This window comes from Stenella coeruleoalba, assembly GCF_951394435.1.
Source record: "Stenella coeruleoalba genome assembly, chromosome: 4".
In the NCBI taxonomy this organism is placed as follows: domain Eukaryota; kingdom Metazoa; phylum Chordata; class Mammalia; order Artiodactyla; family Delphinidae; genus Stenella; species Stenella coeruleoalba.
In genome coordinates, this window is record NC_137149.1 from 110,340,103 (window position 1) to 110,366,862 (window position 26,760).

Below are 26,760 nucleotides of genomic sequence, written 5' to 3' on the forward strand. Positions count from 1 at the left end.
AGATCACCAGAATTTGGAAATAAGAACATCCTTTGAGAATGAAAATAATGTATATGTATATATATATATATATATATATATATATATATATATATATATATGTATTTCTTTGCTCATCATTTTTTTTCTTGATTTCTTATTCTCACTGTTTTCCAAAAATGATTTGAGGGGATGAATGAAACCATGCATAGTGAGCCATTGGTAACGGGGAAAAAAAAAAGATAAATCAGAAAAAAAGAAAAAAAAAAACAGTCAACGTGTTGCCAAAGAGATGTGGGGAACATCCATGAAGGTGACTAGAGTAAACGTCCTAGAAGAATGACCAGAAAATGACTAATGTGAAAAGAATCTGTGACCTCACTGACTATTGAGAAACAGGTTTAAAGAAGGAAGGCAAGGAGTCCAGGTGAAATCAGGAAAAGAAAAGCAACCAGAGAGGCTGACTTGGGTGTCATCACGTAGTTATCATGCAGCTTGACCAGAGGGGGTACTGGATGGTGATCACTCATCTTTCAGCTCCACAGTAGTGATTCTGCTTCAGGTTTCTCTTGGCCCTGGATGAAAAAATTTTCTACGCTATACTGCTCTCTTGCTCTCATTTCTTTTGATTGTGAGTTTGGCCTTCCATCCCTTTGACACATTGAAGCAAGAGGCACTATATTTTGAAAATGTTCTGGTTACTAGAAAAAAATATATAGGATCGTACATGGCACTTGGCATTCAGATTTGTACCTCAGTCTCCCGTGAATCTGATTATTATGAACTGGCCACAAAAGCCCAACCAAATCAAGCTTTTGACTTTAAAACCAAAGGCCATTTTAGCTGTCTCAAAAGGAGATGATCACACTAAGGTCGTGGTGGGTCCCCATTTTTGATATTCTGTCTCATCCTCTCTAACCCCATCGGAGTGCTATGGGGTTAGAGCCTGCCTCCTCAGGGTAGCTCATTCCCAGACTCTCTTGTTGAATCTCTGCTGTGGAGTCATTGGCGTGGCTTTAGCTTTAGGAAGTCTGGGGAGACTGGGTCATGGTATTTTCCAGGTAGGAGTCATGGAAAAAATCCCCACCAGATGTACTTTTGTAAAGACAGGTCAATAGGAAAATCTAAGAGGCTGAAGCTTCAGTCAAAAGTAAGCAAGATGATGTTCTCTTTAACTCATTCAACACACGTGTGTAGGTGAACCATCTGCTTTTTAAGGTCTTTAGTGACAGACTCATAGGCTGGGCTTTCCCTGGTTCCAAAGAATACTTCCTCTGGTTTTAAGTTCATCAGACTCAGAACCATATCACCATCTTCTTGGGGTACTCAAACCAGAGAATTCTCAGATCTCTAACATGTTTGTTTAGGCTAATTTAAGAAACGTTGAATAAAAGAGTGGATGGAGGGCTTCCCTGGTGGTGCAGTGGTTAAGAATCCACCTGCCAATGCAGAGGACACGGGTTCAATCCCTGGTCCGGGAAGATCCCACATGCCATGGAGCAACTAAGCCCGTTTGCCACAACTACTGAGCCCACATGCCACAGCTACTGAAACCTGCATGCCTAGGGCCCATGCTCTGCAAGGACAAGCCACCGTAATGAGAAGCCCGCGCACCACAACAAAGAGTAGCCCCCGCTCACCGCAACTAAAGAAAGCCCGCAGCAACGAAGACCCAACGCTGCCGAAAATAAATACATAAATAAATTAAAAAAAAAAGTGGATGGCCACTACTTACTCACAGAGGACTTATGGACCCCTGAGAATATGTCTGTGTCCCCTGTGGGTTCCAGGGACTCCATCTGAGAAGCACTGGGGAGACGATGGTTTTCACCTGATTGTTTACTCATGGACAAAGTTGAGTGACCAGTTTTCTTTGCATTTAGGTTGAAGTTCTGCCCAATGTGTTGTTAGTCTTTTAATGAGAGCAATATGTGACAGACTAAAATGTAAATAAAACAAAAACGTTTTGGTTTGTTAAAATAACAATAAGAATTGTGGAGATTATTGAAGCCTAGAAATCAATCAGGAAGTGCTTGGCACCATTATCTCTATCAAGCTTTGCTCAACTAAACTCTGATTTGATAAGGGTCGTGTTTTTCTTCAGGACTCCAGGGAGGGGACAGATAAAGAGTAGTGGGTGAAGCATTATAAATAATCGGACTGTGTTATAACAGTCATCATGGTAGTTGAAAAGATTTTATTTTTAACAGAGGCCAGAGTGCATTGAAGCTATTAGTTAGTCAGCAGGTTGTTTTCTTTTTTATTGTCTTTGTCAGCCAGTTGCTCTCTGCTCAAAATGCAGAGGTGAACTTTAGCACTATATATTACAGGGTGGTGACAGCCATTCATTAATTAAAGGAAACGTTCCTGATTTGAAAAGGTTTTAACTTATGAACATGCAGAATGGAAGACTCCAAGACTAATTCTGGGATAAGAGTGACAGTTTAACTACTAACCTACTTATTTTTATTCTGCCTTAGTGAAGGGAAGGTATGTTCCCGAATAATATTTAAAATACTAGTTTCCATTTATTACCACTTGCCCAAATATATAATTCAGAGCTGCCTTTGGTCTTTTAAATTTTTTATTTTTAAAAGTTTTAAAAATTTTCCCTGACATGTGAATACTTTAAGGAAAGAGACAGAAAATCAATCTCTATGACAAGTTTTCCAGTCATGAATGAATTTCAGTGTGGGATTGATTAGACCATTAGAGAATTATACATCATGAAACCATGCCTGGAATCACCAAACAAGCAAGACCTATGTACATGAATATATGTGTGTGCATGTAGATACGGTGCAATACTTTCACCAGAGAGATGAGTACTTTACCCACTCTCTCTAGAGAGTAGCTAGATGATGTATCAGCATCTGAGCAAAATGTTGTTATTATCCAGAAAATTCAAATATAAAGTCAATTTAAAAAATCTGTTAAAGGTTTTAGTGGTTATTATAATAATATAATGATCCTTACAAAATTGGAGCCATATTTTGGGAAGATTGATAAGTTATGGATACTACTGGGGATAAAAGTGATTACAACTGTCTGAGGAAGAAGACCCTCCCTAAGTGAACCATTTCTTAATGGAAAATTTTGCCAACATTCTTATTATCCTCCACTTTTATTTTCCTTTGTTATCATCTCTCTCCCCTTCCCCAGAGGTGCCAAATTCTATGGTGAGATCTTCTGTCTTAATATTGTTTTGGAGACACAGGGCACTTGGCCATCAAACTCCTTCTCTAATCTTTCTAACAAAAAATAAAATAAGAAAGAAAGGAAGAAAGAAGAGAAAAGAAAAAAAATAATGAAATCTAAATAATGATGAATACTGAAATCTAAATAATGGAATCTAAAGCTTTGGTGGTGATGGGGTAATAGAATTCCTGGTGGAAGAAATTCTGACTAATCAGGAATAGCTGAAATTTAACTATATTCAAATTTAAATAACTACTGAAAGAAGCTGGGCAGGTAATGAAAATGAGGAAGTAGGCTGGGATTAAGAAAAATTTTGATAAGTACTTAAGTAAAAAGTACATGTCATTTTCTTCTTAAGTCCACTCTACTATAAGAAATACATCAATGCCATGGTGATGACAAAAGACCACAAGGGGGATGGACATAGAGTACACAGGAGAGGTTATGTCCTATAGGAATGGCTCAGTGCTGCCTGATTCTAAGAGAATCCAGAAATTCTAATCTTAGTGTGAATATTTTAATATGTGGGCAATCAATTCAAATTTTCTAAAAAACATTGTATGGATCATTGTAAAGGCCCTCTGATTTCTGACTGCTGATTTACATATAACCGGTGAATAAATGGATTGGGAAGAGGAGAGCCTGGGCTTTCTTGTCAGAGACTTTTTTCCGTCAGTGTATATAATCCTTGAAGCCACACTCTTGTCCTTTTGGGGCATCCTGTTCAATTTAGCAAGTGTGCATTGAATATATCACTGTATCATAACAGTGTGCCCTGGGATGAAACATTTTTGTCATTGGTTCTTACTTTGGAGACTTGATCTGAACATTTGTAGGTTCAGATATCACGTCCTATCACAGTGGTTCCCAATCAGACTGTAGATTAGAATTCAGAGGGTCACATCCTGGATCCAAGAATTAGGTTCTAAGGCCATCCATAAAGAAAAAGTTGGGTATGTCAAAATTATCCCTGAAAAGTTACCTGGGAATGCTCCATCATGGAGACTGATAGACTCTATCACCGTGTCAGTTTTTCCTTCAGTATTGGAATAGGTTCATTGTTTCCTGGACTGAGCACAGATGAACTAGTTGCTTGACTTTCAGGGCTAAGCTCTTAAAAACATGCACTCTAGCAGAATCACAGTCAGTGGAGGAAATGTTCACACTTTTAGAGACCTCCCAGGAACTGAGAACTTCAGAAGGAAAAGCAGATTTATGTTCCTCATCTGAACATGTTACCTACTATTCAATTTTGGCTCTTCTCATTATTTTAGTCATAAAATTTAATTCAAATAAATTAAATGAGACATAAAGTACTGCATGAGGTATTAGGCAGCTTCACTTTAAGTAATGTGCCTCCATGCACTGTCATGTTTTTGTTGGAGAAATACTTTTATGTAGGTCAGTAATTCTCAAAGGATAGCTCAGGGACTCCAGAAGTCGTTGAATCCCTACAGGGCATGAAGTCACAACTGCTTTTATAGTAATATTTAGAGGTTATTTTACTTTTTTACTCTTATTTTCTCACATGTGTGATTGACGGTCTTTTTGATGTGTACACCTGGTCAGGCTCCTCAGTTACTTAATCAAACACTAATCAAGGTGCTGCTGTGACATTATTTTTTATAAGTGATTAAAGTACATAGTTGACTTTAAGTAGGCGAGATTATTCTAGATAACCTGGGTGGGTCTGGTTAAAGAAGAACAGAATCTCAAGAATGAGTTTTCTGGAGTTCATTTTCTAATTCAACTAGACTTAAAGACACTAATGCCTCTATTTTCAGTGCTAGAAAGGGCACTGGTAGTCCATTTCATAATAAGTAAGAGATACCCAAAATATGGCCATTGGATACTTCTAATCAATAGCAGGAGAAGGCAAAGTTCTGGGTGATCATGTATTAGCTATTTTAGAACATTTTAGTCAAACTGAGGAATATAATGAAATTGGCTAGTTGCTCCTAACTGCCCTCCAGCAGGGAAGAGAAAAAGCCTTCAAATTCTCAGGTTGAACTTCACATAAATGGTCTGAAAGCTTCTTATCTGCCCAGAAGGAAATTCTTATCTCCTATAGACATTGGCCAAGATTTCTGAAAACCAAACCTAGAGTCTCATCCTTCAGTGGCTGAACTACAACACAAAAGTGAGGGCATTGATTGGGAAGAAACAGGATCCTGAAAATTGGCATGGGGACATCTATGGGCAGATCCTGATGAAGCTAGGAACACCGAACTCCTCCCCTAAATTCTGCTGAGTCATCTTTGCCAGTAGAAGCAGCTTTCTACCTCTGTCCAAAGAACCTGTAATGGCCTCCCCTGAAGTACTTGCCCTGCAAGACACTGCTGATCCTCCTCAGGACCTAACTCTGTCACTCTTTGCTTCTAGAACTGTAATTAAACTCAAGTCCCGGCAGGCCCTGAAAGGTGAGGTACAAAGTATGAGGTACCTCCATGAGAAGGTGAGCTATGCTCCAAAAGAACTGAATGATTTTTCCAGTTTATACAGGCAGAAATCTAGGGACTCTGCATGGAAATGGATATTAAGGGTGTGAGAGCATGGTGGGAGGAATAGAAAGTTGGATCAGGTGGAATTTATTGAGATGGACCCACTAAGCAGAAATTCTAGATTTCGCGTTTTAGCTCAAGGGGTTAGAAAGAACTCTAACAGTTTGATTTGTTATTGAAACATGGATCCATAAGTGGTCTACACTGAATAAGTTCAAATGCCAGAATTGTGTTGGTATACTGTAGAGGAAGCATCCAAAGGCTTAGGGAGATGGAATGTTAGAGTGGGTTTATCATGTAAGACCTGATCATTCACCCTGGGAAGGTCCAAAGACATACCTTTTACCTCAGCTTTGAGAAACGTGTTTGTGAGAGGAGCCCCAGAATCTTTGAAGAGCTCGGTGGTTGCTCTTCTCTGTAGGTCAGAATTTACAGTGGGAACTGCTACTATTCAACTAGTGTCCCTAAATGCAATGAGGATAACAGGACTCCAAGAAGCCAGGTACCAAGTGGCTGTATTTGATTACCAAAGACAAAGTGAGTACGATTGTAATGGGCAGCAGAGTCAAAGTATAGAGTAATCAGAATAGTCCGACTCAAAGAAACCTGTGGCATTGAATAACTGATCAAAAGAAATAGATGGCAATCAACTAAATTCTCAGTTGTATAAGTGGAAAAGTTCTAGGTTAGTCAACAGATGTCTAACTCAAATCCCCAAAGAGTCACAATCTCTTGATTAATTCACAAACTTTAGCCAGTTTACAGACCCAGAACCACTTGAAAGAAGGGGAGGCCGGGTCCCCTTGAAGACTGCCAAAGTTTTATAATGTTATTCTTTTTCCCAGTCTTCTACAAAGGGACCTAAGGCCATTTATCAGGGTGACTGCTCTTTGAAGAAAGGGAAATAATCAGACTTTTCAGGGATTACTGGACACTATTTCTGAAGTGACACTAACTGCTAGAGACCCAAAATGTCACTCTGGTCTATCAGTGAAAATAGGAGCTTGTGGATGTCAGGTGAACAATGGTGTTTTAGCTCAGGTGCATCTAACACTGGGCCCAATGAATTCCCGAATCCATCCTGTGGCTATTTCCCCAGTTCTGGGATGCATAATTGGAATAGACATACTCAGTAACAGGAAGGATCCCCATGTTGGATCCCAAACTTGTGGAGTGAGAGATTTGGATGAGAGGTCAGGAGACTGGTGTGCAAAGGGCAGGGTGTGGGAGGATGAGAGTGGGGCTGGGGCACTGTGATGTGATCAAGCAACCAGATAAGAAGCTCTGCAGAAACCAGGGGAAGGTGAGAAAGGTTTTGCCGGGATGTCAGGGAGTTAAAGTTGGAGTGCTTTAAGATCCAGCCTAAGATATTTGATATATTTGGACTTTAATTTTTGACCATTAGGGAGTCACTGCTGGCTTTGAACAAGAGTGTGGCATGAAGTAGAACTCTGTGCAGGTGGAAGGGGCAGAAGAGTGGGAAGGAGCTACAGATAAATGACACAGTTCCTGGTATTAAGCAGTTTACAGTGGGATGATGAAGCAAATACACAAATCAAGGTGGGGTATGATGAAGGCCCAAGAAAGGTGTGAAATGAGAGAAAAGAGAGGTCTCACACAGAGACTGCAGACAAGAAATGCAAGACTTGTCTGTTCAAAAAATGCTTCAGCAATCTGCTACACCCCCAGATTTCTCCTTTGCCAGTGTGGATTCCTCCTTCTTAAATTAAATCAATATCTGCCATTTGGCTCCAACTATGACATCTTATTTGCCATAGGCATCTATTCATGAGAGTATTGACATTCGCTCAAAGCTTTGTAGCCTAAACTCCTCTGTTCACAATTGCTGTCAAAGCAGGGGTATGGAAAAAGATGCAGATAATACAACAAGTCCTCAGGTAAGGAGGAGCTCTTCAGAATCAATTCTTCTTGCGTTGGCTCCTGGAGAATTACCTGGACTCCCACGGTCTTTTCCTGTTTATTTATTTATTTAGTTTTATTCATGAAGTAACTAACAATGTTGTGTTAGTTTCAGGTGTAGAGCAAAGTGTTTCAGTAATATATATATATTTTTTCATATTCTATTTTCATATTCTTTTCCATTATAGGTTATTACAAGACATTGAATATAGTTCCCTGTGGTATACAGTAGGTCCTTGTTGTTTATCTATTTTATATATAGTAGTGTGTATCTGTTAATCCCAAACTCCTAATATATCCCTCCTCCCACCTTTCTCCTTTGGTAACTGTAGGTTTGTTTTTCCCATGGCCTTTTGTCATTAGTTAAATATAAAACTCCCCTCTTGTCTGAACTCTAAGGGCTTGCTACTCAAGGTGTGTCTGTACATCAACGACATCAGCATCACCTGGGAGCTCTTAGAAAGGCAGAATCTCAGGCCCCATCCCAGCCCTAGGAAGAATCTTCAATCCCAGGAGCCCCAGGGATTCCTACCCACTTTAAAGTTTGAGAAGCTCTGGACTACCTGCTAATCCCTCTTCTTCATTCTCCTATACAACTTCATTTGGCCTCAGATGTTGACAAGGGGTCATGCATGGACTTGACGGTTTTATCAAAAGTCTAATATTTTAAGACTGGAAGGGATCTTAGAAATTATGTAAGAATAAGGGAACCATGTGATTTTTCACTCAAACCAGGACATTTTTGAGAGTGAAAGGAAGCGTCATTAAAAATATATGCCAGGGACTTCTCTGGTGGCTCAGTGATTAAGAATCCACCTGCTAATGCAGGAGACATGGGTTCGATCCCTGGTCCTGGCAGATCCCACATGCCGTGGAGCACCTAAGCCCGGGCACCACAACTACTGAGCCTGTGTAGAGCCCACGAGCCACAACTGCTGAGTCTGCGAGCCACAACTACTGAGCCTGTGTGCCACAATTACTGAAGCCCGTGCACCTAGAGCCCGTGCTCTGCAACAAGAGAAGCCACTGCAATGAGAAGCCCGCACACCACAACGAAGAGTAGCCCCTGCTCGCTGCAACTAGAGAAAGCCTGCACACAGCAACAAAGACCCAATGCGGCCAAAAAACAAAACAAAACATATATATATATATATATATATATATATATATATATATACACACACACATATGCCAGGACAACAGGTGAAAAACAGGATTGTCTTGAACAACCTCATTACTGAGTATATACTATCAGCTAAAGTTTAAATGTATAATCTCAAGTCCCAATAACAACCTCTCCAGGTAGGTGTTATTATCCCCAGTTTACAGATATGGTAAGAGTAGGGGGGTTGAACTGTAGCTTCCTAAAAGATATGCCCAACTCCTAACCTGCGAATGTGACCTCATTTGGAAAAAAAAAATTCTTTGCAGATTAAGTGTAATTAAGTGAAAAATCTCAAGATGAAATCATCCTGCATTAGAATGGGCCCTAAATCCAGGGTGATAAGTGTCTTCATAAGATAAAAGAAGAAAAGGCCATGTGAAGACTGAGGCAGTGAGTATGCTGCCACAAGCCAAGCAACACTGGTAGCTACCCAAGAAGCTGTAAGAAGCAAGGACAGATTCACCCCTAGAAACTTTGGAGGGAGCTTGGCCCTGTAGGCACCTCCATTTCAGACTTCTGGCTCCTAGAACTGAGAGAATCAATTTGTGTTGCTTAAAGTCACTAAGTTTGTGGTAATTTGTTATGGCAGCCCTAGGAAACTAATAAAATGAAGGGAGTTGTAAGTGCAGGAAGGGAGGGAGGATCCTTCCTAGGTTTAAATGAAAGAGCCTTAAGGTGTGCAAAAAAGGGCAGGTGAGGTGAGTGAAAGGGAGCCTGGGGACCACCACCATTACTTCTTCCCTCTCCCTCCCTCATCACTGCAGAGGTGAACCTATCTTGGCTATCCTGTGTTTTAGGTGAGATAAAGATGGAGAGCTTGGGCTTCTCTGGTGGCGCAGTGGTTCAGGGTCTGCCCGCCAATGCGGGGGACATGGGTTCGAGCCCTGGTCCGGGAAGATCCCACATGCCAAGGAGCAACTAGGCCCGTGTGCCACAGCTGTTGAGCCTGTGATCTAGAGTCTGAAAGCCGCAACTATTGAAGCCCATACACTGCAACTACTGAGGCCCCAGTGGCTGGAGCCTGTGATCTGTGGCGGGGGAGGCCACCGCAGTGAGAGGCCCGCACACGGCAATGAGGAGTGGCCCCTGCTCGCCATAGAGAAAGCCCACGTGCAACAATGAAGACTCAACGCAGCCAAAAAAAAAAAAAAAAAAAAGGTGGAGAGCTTTTACACTTGCACCAAGCTGCCTTCGATGTTTGCACAGAGCTTTGTCCTTAACAGAGCAATTTCAAACTCATAATCACATTTGACACTAAAAAGAATCCATTTTACTGATGAGAAAGCTGAAGCACAGAAGACTAAACGAATTGTTCAAACTTACAAGTGTCTGTGTCAGTCTGGAGTCAGTCTAAGACTTCAGACTCCACGTTATTACCATTCCACCATTCCGTTATGGGACAATAATTCTTTTCTTTTTAAAATTTTTATTCATTTATTTATTTTTTGGCTGCATTGGGTCTTCATTGCTGGCGTGACCTTCCTCTACTTGCAGCGAGCAGGGGCTACTCTTCGTTGTGGTGCGTGGACTTCTCATTGCAGTGGCTTCTCTTGTTGCGGAGCACGGGCTCTAGGCATGCGGGCTTCAGTAGTTGTGGCACATGGGCTCAGTAGCTGTGGCTCGCGGGCTCTAGAGCACAGGCTGAGTAGTTGTGGTGCACGGACTTAGTTGCTCCGCAGCATGTGGGATCTTCCCAGACCAGGGCTCAAACCCGTGTCCCCTGCATTGGCAGGCGGATTTTTAACCACTGTGCCACCAGGGAAGTCCCTTATGGGACAATAATTCTTACATAAAGAATAAACCAAAACCAAAACCAAAGAAGTAAACCTCGTTCATGAAATTTGGTTATGAACAACAAGAAATCATTGGAGACTGTGGGCACTCAGCTCCTCTGTCTGGATGGGCAGAAAAAGGCCATCCTTAAACGAAATTACCTGCACTGAGACTTGTTGGGTAAACTTTGGTACAATCATTCAGCATTCCTTAGTCATCTTCCTTTGAGGAAATAAAAGGAGGGTAAGAGCTTTGCCTGAATGTATGGTGTTAAATGAGTCAATATAACCTTTGAAGTTTTGTGCTAAATATTTGTTTGTTTCCAGCAAAGACTTTGGACGAATTTTGGCATGTGTGTTTTTTTGTTGTTGTTGTTTGTTTTTGTAAAATGGCAGACTATGAAGAGGTTTAATTTTGAGAAGCCAAGCGCCTGACACTTCTTCATTCTCAGCTTGGTTTTTAGGACCAAGTTACAGTTTTTTTCCCTTCCTAGTGGGGTAAGGAGTTGTGATACCTGCCTTGCAGGAGGTGCAGAAGGCAAACATTTACATTCTTTGCAGGGGGTTCTCCTCTCTTCCGCTCTCCATTTCCTCCACACCCTGGGCCGAGGCAGCCTCTTTCGCAGTATTTGTTGTCAACACTCTTTGAATTCAGTTTGCTTGCCGTCCCAGTTTTTCTAGCTTGAAATTACACCCGAAAGAGACCCGTACAAGATTTTGGTCCCATTCAGTGACGATCTGGAAACGGGGGGAGCCTGATTTTCTTATCTACTACATCTCAACATCCCTTCTTATGCTTACTCTTAAAAACAGATCAGGTTTCTAAGAGGCATGAACCGCAATGAAGTAAATACCCGTACAAGCTTTTTGCCCTTTACTGTTCTAAGAAGGGCTAACGAGGCAGCGATGCGGGCACTGAATTCCCTGGAAGCGCGCGTCAGCTGGATGAAGCTTGCGGGGGCCTGGTGTTCTTCTGTGGCTTCTGTGAGAATCGTGTTGGGTGAAAGGTAGGGGAAGCTGTAGTTGGAATCTTGCCCCAGGAAGAGAGCGACCCTCGGCGGAAGGATTTCTGTGCCAAGGGAACGGCGGCTGAGCCGGGAAGGCGAATCGTGGAGAAAACTTTCCACTTTCAGGAAGAGCAAGATCTCGCCCGGCAGCTCCATAGAGTAGGGAGGGGAAGGAGGAGGGAGAAGAGGGAGTGGGAGACCTGGAAGCGGAGGAAGCCGCAGCTCAGTAGCGCCGCGGGCATTTCCCTCTCCTTGACAGCCCTGCCGAGAGGTCGTTTTATACACACACAAGCAGGACCTTCTCAAGCGTTCCGGACACGTCAGTAGTTCATTCCGGGGGTGAGAAAATTCTAACGTGTTGCAGATGAAAACTCTGTTCCCTGAAGAACCTCCGCTGGGAGTGCTGGCGAGGCGGGGCGCGGGGAAGACTGGAGGCCGCCCGGGAGGCTGCGGCGCTTTCCGTCCAGATCCCTACTAGAGCTCCCCGTTGGGTGGCGGAGGAGGTGGGGCGAGGGCAGGGTGCAGAAATTGGGCGCTGGGCGTCCGAGCCAGCCCACCAGCAGCGCAGTCCTGGACCAGGCGTCAGTTCCGCCAGCGGCTGGTGTGAGGTGGTGCGGTGCACGGCGCCGCAGGGATCCTCGTTCCGGGAGGGCCTCCGTGACTCAACGCTGAGTTGCCCCAATCACCACCCAACTGAAATCAGGCACAGGGTGGGACACGTTCCCTGCTGCGCTCGCGTGTCTCCACGCTCACCCCCAGCCCTGGTCGCCTGGCGGGCGCTACCAGGTCTGCGCAAGCGGCAGCAGGGGGCCTGGGCCTCCAGCCCAGAAAGAGTCAGCCGGCCGCGGCGAGGTGGAGCCCTTAGAGGAAGGAAATTGCTGTCCTCCTGAAAGTTTTTCCCGTCCTCTCTTGTTTTCCCTGCAGAGGTGAGAGGCAGGCGGCGGCGGCGCTGACTCCGGGGAGCCGGGCCCCGCACCTCTGCTCCCGGAGCTGCCAACCGACTAACTGGGGACAGGGAAAGCTGTCGCGCTCGGACCTCCTCCGTGGACCCCTTCTGGGTGCGCCGAGCCATGGATAGCGCGGAGCTGGCCGGGAAGATCGTTTACACCTGGCTTACTCTGGTGCTCGGCTTCATACTCCTGCCTTCGGCCTTTGGGTTGTCTTTGGGCATCTCCGAGCTCTACATGAAGATCCTGGTGAAAACTTTAGAGGTGAGCGCATGGGGGCATGCCGCGGCCCCTCCTCCGAGGGCTTTAGGGAGATCCTGGGGCGATGCGAAACGAAGGTAGAGCTGAAAGACGAGTAGACGCGAGGGGACCAGTAAGTAAAGTCAGTGGTCTGGAGGGGTGTGCGTTTTAGTTTATTCGCGGCTGCATCCCTCCTCTCCCGCAGAGCTGGAGGGATTCGGACTAAAACCACTGGACCACCCTGTTGTTGCTGCGGTTGGAGGCAGAATTACCTCCACCCTCTGCTGTTGTTATTATGATTTTTACTGATAAGAATATCAATGCAACCACCTTTTCTATCACCGAATTTCTTTATATCCTTTCTGCGGGGCAGCTGTCACCTCAGTGTCCTTAGTTTTTACAGCCCCAGGTTTCAGAGGTCCTTTCGTGGACTAAGGCATCCTGTCCAGAAAGGCATCATGTTCTAGTGTATGCTCAATATAAGACACCAATTGCTGGATGGTAGAAAGAAGTCTGATTATATTTTAACAGAGTCATGGAAATTTAATCTAACCAATGGCACTTGAAATGTCATTGAAAATCTACATTCCTTGACCTCAACTCTAAGTGGGCCTGATGGGGAACAACTACAGCTTACCCTTAATACAGGGCTTTATTAAATCACAGAGGGTTCCCTGTTGATCCTCTCATCAGATGCTCCCCAAAGCCTTGGAAGGTAGGGAGAGCAAGTGTTATTCCCCCTTTTACAGGTAGGGAAACTGAGACTCTGACAAGTTCAGTGGTTTGCTTGAATTAAGTGGTGGAGACAGGAGTCTTAACTGAGGAGAGGGCCTGCAGCTATTGGTTAATAGTGCAGACTTTGGATGCAGATTTGCTTTGATTTGGTACCAAAATCCCAGCTCTGCTTCTCAGTATATGACCATAGGGAAGTCACCTACTTCTTGTGCTTCATTTGCCTCATCTATAAAATAGGAGTAACAATAACAACTATTTCCATAGGGTTGTTTAAGTGAGTTAAAATATGTCAAGCATCCTAGAATGGTATCTGTATGTGTTTGCTACTATTAAAAGAATAATATTATTCTTATTATTAAAGTAATAATAAAGTAATAATATTATTACTTAGATTCTAGCATCCTTGTTTCTGTAGCTACTAAAGTACCTTCTAATACGGTTTGCAGTTTTCTGCCCTTATTCTATGTCTGCCCCCAGGCGTGGCTTTATTTGCTCTTCTCCCTCAGGCAGGAGGGTGGCTCCCAGATATACATCTCTAATCTTTTATCTCTTACCTGGAGATTACCAGCAGATCTCCCACCAGCTAATCTCCTGCAAATCTATTCTGGCTGCTTATCTCCTGTTTTACCCCACATTTTTGTTGTACTTCTCTTTGTGGCTATTTTTCTGTCTAGTCTTTGAAGTTATATTTGATTCTTCATCCTCAGCCCTCATGTTTTAAAAGTTCTGTTGTTTCTACTTGGGAGATATTTCACAGTCTTGAACTTATCTTGTTGATGTCACACTCTGAACTTGGTCACACTCTACTGTGAATTTCTTAGCTACCTCTTACTGTTAGATCTTCAGAATACTCTCCCCGTAGCAGTTGATCCTCTTCAGCTGGTGTTCACTCTTTCTCAGAACTGAAATGATTGAACTGTTCTCCCATGTAGCAATGTCTTTTGGAATTGATACCCCAAGTGAGGATAGAGTAAAGTAAGTTGCACACCTGTCTGCCAGCTGCTGACTCCTATATGCTTGCTTGAGTAAGTCAGGATACAGCTAAAGAGATGTCAGGGAGAGAGGCCTGCTAGTTGCTGTTAGCCTGGCAAATAACTATTATACTTTGAAGGGATGTCTCCAGTCCAGGGTCTGGCTTCAGTGTGGCAGGGCCTCAAGTTTTAATTTTTGTCCATCTAGACTTGAAGAGACTTAGAGGTGCACTCCTTGTTAATCAAACTCTCAAGAATGCTAGTTTTCTAATTATAGTGGGAGATACACCACCTAGCTTGGAAACCAGGTAGATGGCAGCATAAGGAACCATCTTCTTAGCTCAGACCAAAGTTATTAGGTCAGAGAGATGCTTGGCATATATGGAATTAGAATGGGGATTCATTTTGTGAGCCAACTCTGACTTGGTGGTAGCTGCCTGGAGTGCCTGTGTTTGGAAGCAGCTGGGCCCCTCAGGAAAGAGCTATCATTCCATAGCGATATCTGCTTTAGGCACAGAAGAGGGAGATGGCAACCCAGGGTTTTCCATCCTCTAACCAGAACAGCGTTAGATGTTTCAGAGACATTTTTGTTAGGCAGAGGTTGGTACAGTGGATTGCTTTTTTTTTGCCAACTATGGGGATAATTCTCTTAAAAAGTGTGCTGGTTGTTTAATATTAGAACATCTTTAGATCTGGAAACATACCCTGCCTTTTTGTAGAGTCCATTCAAGGCCCCGCCTTTCTGCTACTCATTATTCTTTAGTATGTTCTCAACTGATTTGCTTCTTTCTTTCTTTTGCATTCCAGTCCCAAGAATATTCTTTGGGCTCTTTGATTGGAATTAGCTATTTCACAGGTTTCCTTGGTCACAATTTACACACCATTTTAAAAGGTCATTTAGTTTGGTACATGATGTGTTTACTTTGATAAGTTTTCTTGACAATGGTTAGATTTTTTGTGATCATAAACTCAAATTCTGGAAGTTGCAATGTGTGTGGGGTACCTTCAGAATAGCTGACTGTGGTAACTGCTAATTGTCAAGTAACTCAGCCAGCTATATGCTCTTCTTGGGGCCCTTTCTTAGCTCATCAGTTCAGGTAATAATTATTTATTGAGTACCTACTGAATGCTGCCTTCTGCATTGCTGAATATCTCTAGATGTGTTCATAGGTCCCTGATATGGCAAGCTGCTTGAGGGTAAGGCTTGAATTCTTAGCCTAGAGTAAGTGTAGTGATTCTCTAAACCAGTGATTTTCAAGGGGTATATAACAATTTCTTAGGAGTATATATGCCAATATGGTAGCAGTATATTAGGGAAAATTGTTTTAGGAATACAAACATGAAAAGTAAAACTTTTGGCTGAGAGGATTTGTAGAGGGTAGTCCATCTGCATGGTGGGATGTATATATCTGAATCTCTGGGAGAGTGTGTGTGAATTTTTTATGTTTGTCAAACAGGAGCATGGATTAAAGGTTGAAATATGCTGTTCTCAGCCCTGCAAGGTTAATGATGCTTCCTATTGATTGACCTAAGGATTGCTATTCATTGGCCTAAGGTTCATAGAGGGAAATAAAGAATGGGAAGAGAATATAGGATTGATGGAGAAGAAGAAGGCAGGGGAATGATATGTAAATTATCTAATCTAACCAGATAATACAAACAATAGACAGAGAAGATAAATGTTAATGGACTGATTTTTCCCTCAACTTTTGAGGAATAAGTTGGATGCATGAACAACTTACTCCAAATTTCTGGCATTGTAACCTTGGGCAAATCACCCAACATCTCCACCTTAGTTTCTACATGTGTGTACAGGAATATGCCTCACAGAGTTATTGTGCAGATTAAATGAAGAAAGGTGAATAAAAGCACTTGATACATAGTAGGTGCTCAAATCTTAGTGGAGTTTGAATTGGAACACTCTTTGGTTGTATTTTTTGGGGGGTTTTTTTGCTCCTGTGTGGCTAAGGTTTAACCTACCTTCAGATCTTTGATGGGTCAGCACACATACATACTCAGAATAGCCTACTCCTGCCTTTTATTTTAGTTATTATTCTTTCCCTTACCATTTCCTCCATCCACCAATTAGTTTTCCGTCATTTTAAAAAGGCAGGTCAATAATTTTCAGATGATAAACACCTCTTATTATAACACTCAGGTATTATCCCTGGTGTTGGAAATATAATAAATCTGCTAGAAGGCCATGACTCTTTATGACAGAAAGTAATAATAAAAGCTACCAAAGCAATATGCTTTTCAGATAACTTAATTCTACAGCAGCTCTCTGGGTTAGGGTCTGTTATTATTCCCATTGATAGACTGGAGAATGGAGGTTCAGAGAGGTGATTTGTCTGGACAGTGGCATACAGCTGTCAGTGGTAGAATCAGGATTTTAATCTGAATCTGAGTTCTACTCTGCTAAAATGACAGACTCTGCTGAGAGACTTTTGTTTTGCTACAGATGATGGCCAGCTATTATTTGAGTAAGCCTAATATTTTGAATTTTTATATAATTTTATACATTTTTCCTTTCCCTCTATTTAGTGAATTCTTAAATGTCTTTTTAGTGTGAAAACTGAAAGTTGAATTGTCTAGGTGACAGTGTCTCGTTTTTGCAAGCTTTTGGCCTAAGCTTTAAAAATTATACTTAACCCTTTATTTTGGTGAATTGTGGACAGCTACTTATTTTCTTCCAAGAGGATTTTGAAATTAAGTGGGGGTGAAAACCGGATTGAAAGTTGTCATCCTTCTTGGTAGGCGTAGTGAGATGGGGAGTGGTAGCCAGGATTGTTCGAAGCTGCTATCTTCAGGGCCCTTTGCAGACAGAGCTGCGTCTTTCCTGGTGCCTTGAGGTAGATGTGTCCTGAGATACCTCAAGAGATTTAGAACCTCTAAAGAGATATTCTTCCTCTGTATTTGGGCTTACCTGATCAGCTAGAGAAGCTGGCGTGGTGAAAGAGAAATATCTATTTATTGGGAGATGCACTGATGGTCTGGAAAACAAACTGATCATTTTGGCACCTATATAGATGTAGGGAGGGAGGAGAAAGCCAATGTTTTTCTACCTTGTGGCCGATTGTGTGATGGTCGTTGGATAGATTATCTCCTTTAATCTTTACAACAACCCTGGTATTGTTCAGAGATGATGAAACTTAGACCCCAGGAGGTTAAAGTCTTGTCTGAGATGATTACAGCAAGGAAGTGGCAGAACTGCAGTTCACGTGTACTTCTGTCTGTCCAGCTGCAGAGCATAGGCACTTGGTCATTTTCACTGGAGAGTTAGCCCAAAGAAGAAAACCGTTTTCCAGCACAAATTCCTTTTGGCATTAAGTGACTTCTCCTCCAACCTTAAAACTTGCTAATCTTGAACATTGTAACTACATTTTGGAGGATAGACCTCAGAGTTAGCATTTCAGGAGAGGGTCTGTCTTCTGAAACTTCTGATGATGGCACAGGGAGTTCTTTGGAGCACATCATGTTATTGGAGGAATGCCCCCATATTAGTTTGCTGCCATAACAAAGTCCCATAGACTGGGTGGCTTAAACCATGGAAATTTATTTTCTCACAGTGTTGGAGGATAGAAGTCCAAAATTAGGGTGTCAGCAGCTTTGGTTTCTTCTGAGGGCTCTCTCCTTAGATTTAGATGGTGCTGTCTTGCTGTGACCTCACATGGTCTGTCTTCTCTGTACATGACCCTGGTTCTTTTCCTCTTGTTATAAGGACACCAGTCATACCGGATTAGGGCCTCACCCTAAGGGCCTCATTTCAACTGAGTCACCTCTTTAAAGGCCCAGTTTCCAAATATAGTCACATTTTGAGGCACTGGGCGTTAGGGCTTCAACACATGAATTTTTGGGGTGCTTTGTGTGGGACACAATTCAACCCATAATAGCCAAAGAATACTAATGTTTTCCATCTTATAAGCATGGACTAATTGTTCTAGTCTAAGGTAATTACCATTTATATAAAATATAAAATCACATGCCCACAATGAAAAAAGTGAGCTCCAGGATAAGGATGATTGATTGTTGACAAAGTTTTATCTTAATCATGTCTTAGGTCTCCTTACAACTGATAATAGGTAACAGGGCTTTAAAGTGAAAAACTGTGGAAATAAACCTTTACCTCTATTGAGAAGAGATGGGAGGTAAAGTCTGGAGTTTGAGAATTCCTGCCTAGATCAGCAAGGAAGAGAAAAGGACGCAACCAGATTAAGACTCTGAGCCTATTATCATTTGTGACTTGCCACTTGAAGCTGGGAAGATTAAGCCTCTATTCATAGGCTGTTTTCTAAGCACCCATGGCATGTTCCTACTTTGCTCTTTGGGATGTTGTGCAGGGGTCCTGATGTAGTCAGATCATGCTTTGCTCCTTGACCTTCGTGTACATGTTTTAGGTTATTTATTCTCTACTACTTATTTTCTTATTTATTTGAGAAAAAAATGTTTACCTCTCTGCTTGAGCCCTTCAAACCCAGCAACAACTGGGTTTTTGCCTTGACATATTTAATAAATTCTGTCTTTTTGCCCCTTCAAGAGTGCCTAAGTCGTAATTATAATTATAGTGCCTTTTACCTCTTGTTTTGCTCTTCTCCCACCTCCCCAAATAAGGTCAATTTAGACATTGTTAGCTTCTAGAATTGTAGTCATCTACATAATATATATATAGATTTTAAAAATTAAGTTATTTATTTATTTATTTTTGGCTGCGTTGGGTCTTTATTGCTGTGCGCGGGTTTTTCTAGTTGAGGCGAGTGGGGGTTACTCTTTGTTGTGGTGTGCAGGCCTCTCATTGCGGTGGCTTCTCTTGTTGCGGAATACAGCCTCTAGGCGTGCGGGCTTCAGTAGTTGCAGGACGTGGGCTCAGTAGTTGTGGCTTGTGGGCTCTAGAGCACAGGCTCAGTAGTTGTGGCGCTCGGGCTTAGTTGCTCCACGGCATGTGGGATCTTCCTAGACCAGGGCTTGAACCCGTGTCCCCTGCATTGGTAGGCGGATTCTCAACTGTGCCACCAGGGAAGCCCCCACATGTCTTTTTAACTTTTTGTTTGTCTTTAAAACTTTTATTGGAGTATCATTGATTTACAATATTGTGTTAGTTTCTGCTGTATAGCAAAGTGAATCAGTAATATATATATATCCACTCTTGTTTAGATTCTTTTCCCACATAGGCCATTACAGAGTGTTGAGTAGAGTTCCCTGTCCTATACGTAGGTCCTTATTAGTTATCTATTTTATATATAGTAGTGTGTATATGTCAATCCAGTCTCCTGGCAGATGTCTTTTTAGTTAGTGATTTCATGGATTCCTTTCCAGCTTTCCCAGTCTCACACTGCTCCTTTTGAAAGCTTTTGTCTGATACAGGCAATTAGGCATCTTTGAGTGTGTCTCATCCTTGAATGCCTAATTTCTTATGAAAATAATATTCTTTGTGCCCTGTGTTTATGTCTTTACATGTGTTAATCTCATTTAATCTTCATAGCAACCCTATGGAATAGGAACTATTATCCTCATTTTACAGATGAGGAAACTGAGGCTGAGAGGGATTAAGTAATTTTAAACCCAGATAGACTTGATGCCATAGTCTATGCTCTTGCCCTTCATGCTTTCTGACTTTTCCAAGGAGTAATTTATTGGGGTACCAGGTGTGTGTGAGGGTTTTTTAATAGGGTAAACATGATCTTTTCCTCCTTTTATTTGGGCATTACCAGTAACTAATATAAGAGTATACCTGGGATTTGGAATACTATTATATCAGAGATTCAGTGGGGTATCTCTTCAATTCACATAACACCAGGGCTTAATGATTAATTTCATGTCTATATAAGCATGGTTTAAATATCTTGCATTGTGTCTGTGGCACAGTTTACATTAATATTTGTTGTTTTTGAACAGTGGGCCACGTTACGAATTGAAAAAGGAGTCTCAAAGGAATCAGTTCTTAAAAGCTCAGCTTCTGTTGGTAAGTCTTCCTTTTCATTTTAATGGTTAAAGTATCCTTCAAATATGCATAGAGTAGTACATTTTATGGGCCTTGGATTGTTCATAATTCTGACCTTTATGCAAAATAGCCGCCTTCTGACTTTTGGATGAGTTTTTACTGTAAAGATGTAATATGTGCTGGTTCATCTACATGTTCTTATAGGGTATTTCTAAAGGTATGTATTTAAAGGTGGTTGCCCATGGTAGTTAATGGTCTTAAGAAAAAAAAGGCTAATCGGACTACCTGGTGTTAAGTTAAACCTATGTTTGAGGTTTCATTAGCACCTTATAACTTGTGGTTCTCAAAGTATGTTCCTCAAAATATTCTTTCCTGCTAAAAACTAATTAGTAATGCATGAAAGAAAAAAATAACTCCCTTGTGAAATAAGCTTGGGAATCACCACATGCTACACATTCCTTTTGGAGACTAATAATGTATAGTAACAAAGGCTCAGAAAAGTCCTGTAGTAAAGAAACTCACTTAATTTTTGTTAGAAGTGAGTTGACAAGTCAGCCGAGCTAAGCAGTCCCTGCTTCTATATGTGTGCTTTGCCTTTGTCCCAATAAACCCTTTCACTTGGGTTAAGAATTTTAAGAATTTTTAAGACACTGGGTTCAAAGGGGAGTAGAATTCTGTGGAAGTGCTGGCTGTGAAATTAAGGAGAAATAAACCCTTGATTTAATTAAAAGATTAAGGCTTTATGTGTTTTTCAAAAATAATATAGAAACAATTTTGTGCCCATCTGATTTAGGGTTAAAGATGGTCAAAATGTCAAACATTTCACTAGAAGGAATTTATCTTCTGAAGGCTTGTCTAAGAGGAATTGTAGAAATTATATGCTATAGTGCATTTAGGAAATAAAGAATCTGAGTGAAAACATCTGTGCATTTTTGTGTAATTAGATTGTTATGTTCAAATGATTAAAGCAACTAGTAGAGCTTCATGGTGTCCACTTAAACACCAAAGGGTTAGCACCAATAACATGTTAACCAAGATTGGATATTTCTGGCTCTACTTGGTCCTCTTCTTATTGACCTGAGAGATACTTTCTCTCAGGTGTAGCAGATCTACTAAATTTTTTTTCTGGGTTCTTTTTAAATGTGTGCCCTTGTGATTTAAGGAGAGAACAAACTTTATTGCTGATTTTTTGTTGTACTTGGTGAGATTTTGGGCTGTCATTGTTCTTGGGTGAAATTCTATGGGACCCTACAGGTTGGGGTGGTGGTGGCGCATGTCTTGGGCCATGAATTTAAAAGGGCACAAAGTGTTTCAATTTGGTAGGTTAAGAGGATTAAAAAACCACTAGCTGAGGGTGTTTGTAGCGTTGTTTTAGGTTTTTCAGCCTAATGAGAGTGAATATTTCCACTTGTTGGATTTTTTTTTTTTTAATCATGCATCTGTCTTTTCTGTTTTTGGTCTTTGCCTTTTTCTTGGTACCTCCAGGAAAGAGTGGAAGTGAGTAGGAGGAGAAAATATATATAATAATGGTTTAGAGTGTGGCTAATGCCTACAGAATTTATCATATTTCATTCAGAGTGGCTGCTCTCCCTTTTAGCCTGTGCAGTTGGGAATTGACTATTGTAGTTACTGAGCATTTGCTACCTGTGAGGTTGACAGGGGATCCCAAGATGATTAAGACATGGCTCCTGTGGGGAGACAGGCATCTGATAGGCCACTGTGATAAATGCTAAAATAGTGGCATAAGCAAAGGGTGAGGTGAGATCTCATTTAGGCTCTGCTATGTGCTGCTTTCATCTGTATTAATACCTCAACTGTACATGGTATGCACCTCTACTCCCATCCTGACTTACATCCTGCTTGAGTCGCCCTGTGGCAGGGTGTGTGCCCTGTTGAGAGTCAGTCTCAGCTGACTCTAAACACCTGTACATTCTGGTGTTTAGAGTCAGCCGAGAGGTAGTATCACAGTCCTAGACAGAGGCAGAGGGTGATGAAACACTGAGCACCTGTGTGCCTGGCTGGTGCAGTCGCCTGCCCTCAGAGCATCGTGTCTCTGTACCGCAGCCAACCGAGCACAAGTCAATGTTGAGCCGGCCAAAGTTTAGGCAAGGGTCACTGGCAGACCATGGGTCCCAGGGGTGTGGGTGCAATTTTGAGATGTCGAATGATACAGTGCTGATGATAGGTTTAGGGAATTGAGAGGGAGAGATGAGGTAAAGAGGGACAAGAGTTATGTTTATTTTCTGCACCAGAAAATTCCTTTTGCTGCTCTTCTACTTGGTGAAGCACATTTCTGGAAACAGTTTTCAAGTCTCCCTCTCCAGTTAAACCCCTCTTGTGTTGTACTTCTTCTGTGCTTTTATTGAATAAGCCAACTGAAAGCTGAACCTCGGGAATTATTATCTTTGTGCTTAAATACTTCTTCGCTGTCCTTGGCTGTACTCTACCATGTCTTCTGTTAAAACACTGTCCAGCTCATTGAGCTTCAGATATGATCATGAATAAAAGCTCTTTAAGAAGCTCTATCATTGTACTTTCCTCTTCTGGGTTTAAGGACTTTTTCTCATTGTTAATACAGTGGTGAATATAAATTTTCTCCTCCCTTCAAGTAACTGTGTTATAGGTAAGCATTCAACTTCAGTGGAGAATACAGAGTTACCCTCTACCCTAGTTTTTGTTCCCTGAGAACTGTGTGGTAAAACAAGAAGAGAAAAGGGTATTGGGTCTTTTGCTTTGCATCAGCTGTACTTTTACCACTCTAGCCATAGAACAAATGCATCTTCTCAGACCCTGGCTTGTGGTCTGATGGAGATTTTAGCAACTTTCATTTTACTCTGCTGTAACTAGTTCAAGGGACCGTTTGACTCTAAGAAGCCACCAGTCTCGCTCTTTGGGTACCTGATTTCCAGAACTTATGCTGTCAGACTTGAATGAGTCAGTAATTTTAATTGTGATTGAAATGAATGTAATTAATTATGTCATTTTCATGACTCAGGATTAATGCCACTGTAATTGCATTGCGATGCTAGGACATCACAGTGATTAGCGACTATATGTCGACAGGCAGGAGTTAAGGCCTGAAGGTGCCCTTGCCCGGGGAGTGAGTCCTAAACAATATAGATAAGTAGAGGCCGTGGCTCAGTCCTTCCGGTGTTTTTCCCTGGGTTGTGTTGCTGGCCGGACTCCGCATTGTTGGCAGTGGGAAATGCACTTGCTTCCTCAGGTCCTCCACGTTGCCCTGTCCCAGCAAGGATTTGGGATCACCTGGCCCACCGTTAATTAAGCCCCTGGGCTAAGTTTCTCTTCTGCCCAGTATCTCTTGCCCTCAGCCCCCTCCACCTCTTCCTCCCCTCAAACACACACAAAGGACAAAATGCTACGGTGAAGCCTTTGATGTTGTACGTGTCCAGAGAGAATTTAGGCTGCCTAACGTTTCTCTCTACTTCTACAGTTGGGATTCTTTTTTTTTTTTTTTTTTTTTTGCGGTACGTGGGCCTCTCACTGTTGTGGCCTCTCCAGTTGCGGAGCACAGGCTCCGGACGCGCAGGCTCAGTGGCCATGGCTCACGGGCCCAGCCACTCCGCGGCATGTGGGATCCTCCCGGACCGGGGCACAAACCCGTGTCCCCTGCATCGGCAGGCGGACTCTCAACCACTGCGCCACCAGGGAAGCCCTACATTTGGGATTCTTTTGTGAGAACTGACTAGCCATGTTGATGCCAATACAATATTAGTTGCATCAATATTAAGCAGATCTGTGAACTTCACAGAAAATGTGGGATAATACGTTGTAACAGAAATTTGAGGAGTGTCATGTTCTATACTCATTTTGTCTTGGGCGGGCCGCTTTTGATAGTCTGTTTAAATCAGCTAAGTTGATTTCGTACTATTGTCTTGGTGTAAGTTCTCTGAATATAAATCAGTGTCTGCTGTCCTCAAGGATATGGACTTTAATGCATTTAATGGGGTTATCTTGCTCATAAAATCCTAGAACGTGTCTGACTACTTGCAGAGAGAAAAATAATCCAGTTATGGGATATGGAAGTGTTATAGGTTGAGATTTTCTTTATCACAGCCAAATGTCTACCTGCTTTTATTAGTCTATCTGCCTGATGGTGACGATGATGATGATGACAATTTTCAAACATAAGCAAAAGTAGAAAAATAGTATAATGAGACCCATATAGCCAACTTGTTTTTGTTTTTTGTTTGTTTAATTGAAGTACAGTTGATTTACAGTATTGTGTTAATTTCAGGTGTATAGCAAAGTGATTTGGTTATACATGTATATATGTGTATATCTCTATCCGTTTTTACTTTGATTCTTTTCCACTGTAGGTTATTACAGAATACTGAATATAGTTCCCTGTGTTATACAATAGGTCCTTGTTGTTTATCTATTTTGTATATAGTAGTGTGTATTTGTTAATCCCATACTCCTAACTTATTCTCCCACCACTCGCTGGCTTCCCCTTTGGTAAACCATAAGTTTGTTTTCTATGTCTGTGAGTCTGTTTCTGTTTTGTAAATAAGTTCATTTGTGCTATTTTTTTAGATTCCACATATAAGTGATGTCATATAATTGTCTTTTTCTGACTTATTTCACTTAGTGTGATAACCCATATAGCCAACTTTTGTCAAGATTTTGCCACACTTGATTCATCTATCACTCCTCAGTTTTTGCTAAAGTATTCAGTGCAGATATAAGATTTCATCTTTTTATACATTTTTTAAAAAAGGACTTTAAAAAAGAACCACAATGCTTTTATCCCTTTTACAAGCTTAATATTTTCTTAATATCATCTAATACATAGTCCATATATAAATTTCTGTAACAGTTTCAAAATGGTTTGATAACTGATTGTTTGATTTGACATTCAGTCATGGTCCACAAATACGTTTGCTTATTTATTTATTGACACTGCCTTTATTGGACATATGGAGTACAGTTTCTCTTCTTGGAACAAAATTACTTGATAGAAGGTGTTTCTGAAAAAATTCACTAGCATACCATGTATTTTAATCCTCATATGTTAATATAGTTCTGCAGAAGGCAAAGGTTTGATTCTTTTTTGTTTGCTTGTTTTAAAACCGTAAGATCAGTCATCTGCATTTCTAAGTGCAATATAATGAAAACTTAGTTCAGGGACACTTTGGAGAGCAATTTGGCGATTCGTAGCACTGTAACCCCACAATTCCACTTCTCCTAAGATACCAGACCTACCCAAACTCTCAGCATGTGTGTGTTAGGAGACGTGTTACAGGTGCATACAAAAAGTGGCAATGTGGAGACGACCCAGTCACTCCTTAGGAGGAAAATTATGTAAGCTGCTTTATTTGTACTGTACAGTGATCAAAAAGAACTAACTGGATTTACATGAAGAAAACAAAATGGACAAACATTGAGAGAGAAGAAATGTATAGTATAATAACATTCATTTAAAATTTAGTACCTTAAACAGATAACTATATATTTATGTAGATGTATGTAGATAAGTATAAAATACATGTGGAAATGATATATCTGCTAGGAGGGAGGAGAATAGATGGGGAGGTGGGCTTTAACTGTACCTATAATTTTTTTCTTCAAAAATATCTGAAGCAGATATGACAATGGAATTTTTTCTTTGTTGAACTCATATTTTTTGGTTAAACTTGTATTTTAAACATAAACATTAAGAAAACCAACCAAATAAAATATCATTAAGCCTTCAGCTAGAGTCTGTAGTCTGATAAATGGAACTAGTTTCATATGAATAGAAAATAGGTACCTGTCTCAGGGGTGTGATTGATGCTTACATGCTCCAAAATACATCTCTAGTCAGCATGCCTAGTGCCTGGAATAGAAACTTAAACCTGTGGAACAAAGGCGTTGTTAACTGAAATATATTACCTCCTAGAGCTGGGTTTCACAACCTCAGTACTACTGACATTTTGGGCAGAATAATTCTTTGTCACAGGGAGAGGTCCTATGTGTTGTAAGATGCTTAGCAGTGTCCTGGGTCTCTACTCACTAGATGACAGTAGCACACCCCTAATGTGACAACCAACAGTGTCTCCAGATATTGCCAACTGTCCCCTGGGGGCAAAACCCTCCTCTTTCCCACCCCCCCTCCCTCCTTTGGGACCATTCCTTTGGGAACCACCTCTCTGAGTGAATAATGCATTAATCTATTATGCCACTCTAACTGGCATAATTATGCATAATTTATTCTAGCTTTCTAACTAATAGCCCCTTGAAGGAGCAGAACTTGATTTCTACAGTTTTTGGTGGCTGGTTTGGGGGAAGATAGAATGCAAGGTAAGGCATGGGAATCACAGTGTTAACAGGGTCTCTGGATGGTGGCAGAGGAGGCATGTTCCTTAAGGAAAGGTAGAGGTGAGACAA

At 41.5% G+C, this 26,760-nt stretch overlaps 1 protein-coding gene across 1 annotated transcript in view; it reads left to right on the plus strand.

Moving 5' to 3' along the window:
- The first annotated feature begins 12,474 nt into the window (after nt 1-12,474).
- Nucleotides 12,475-26,760, plus strand: part of GPAT3 (glycerol-3-phosphate acyltransferase 3) — a 53,479-nt gene continuing 39,193 nt past the window's right edge. The window contains exons 1-2 of the mRNA XM_079920655.1: nt 12,475-12,753; nt 20,328-20,394. Coding sequence (XP_079776781.1) covers nt 12,613-12,753; nt 20,328-20,394 — 208 coding nt within the window. The 5' untranslated portion in view covers nt 12,475-12,612. The remainder of the gene's footprint in view (nt 12,754-20,327; nt 20,395-26,760) is intronic.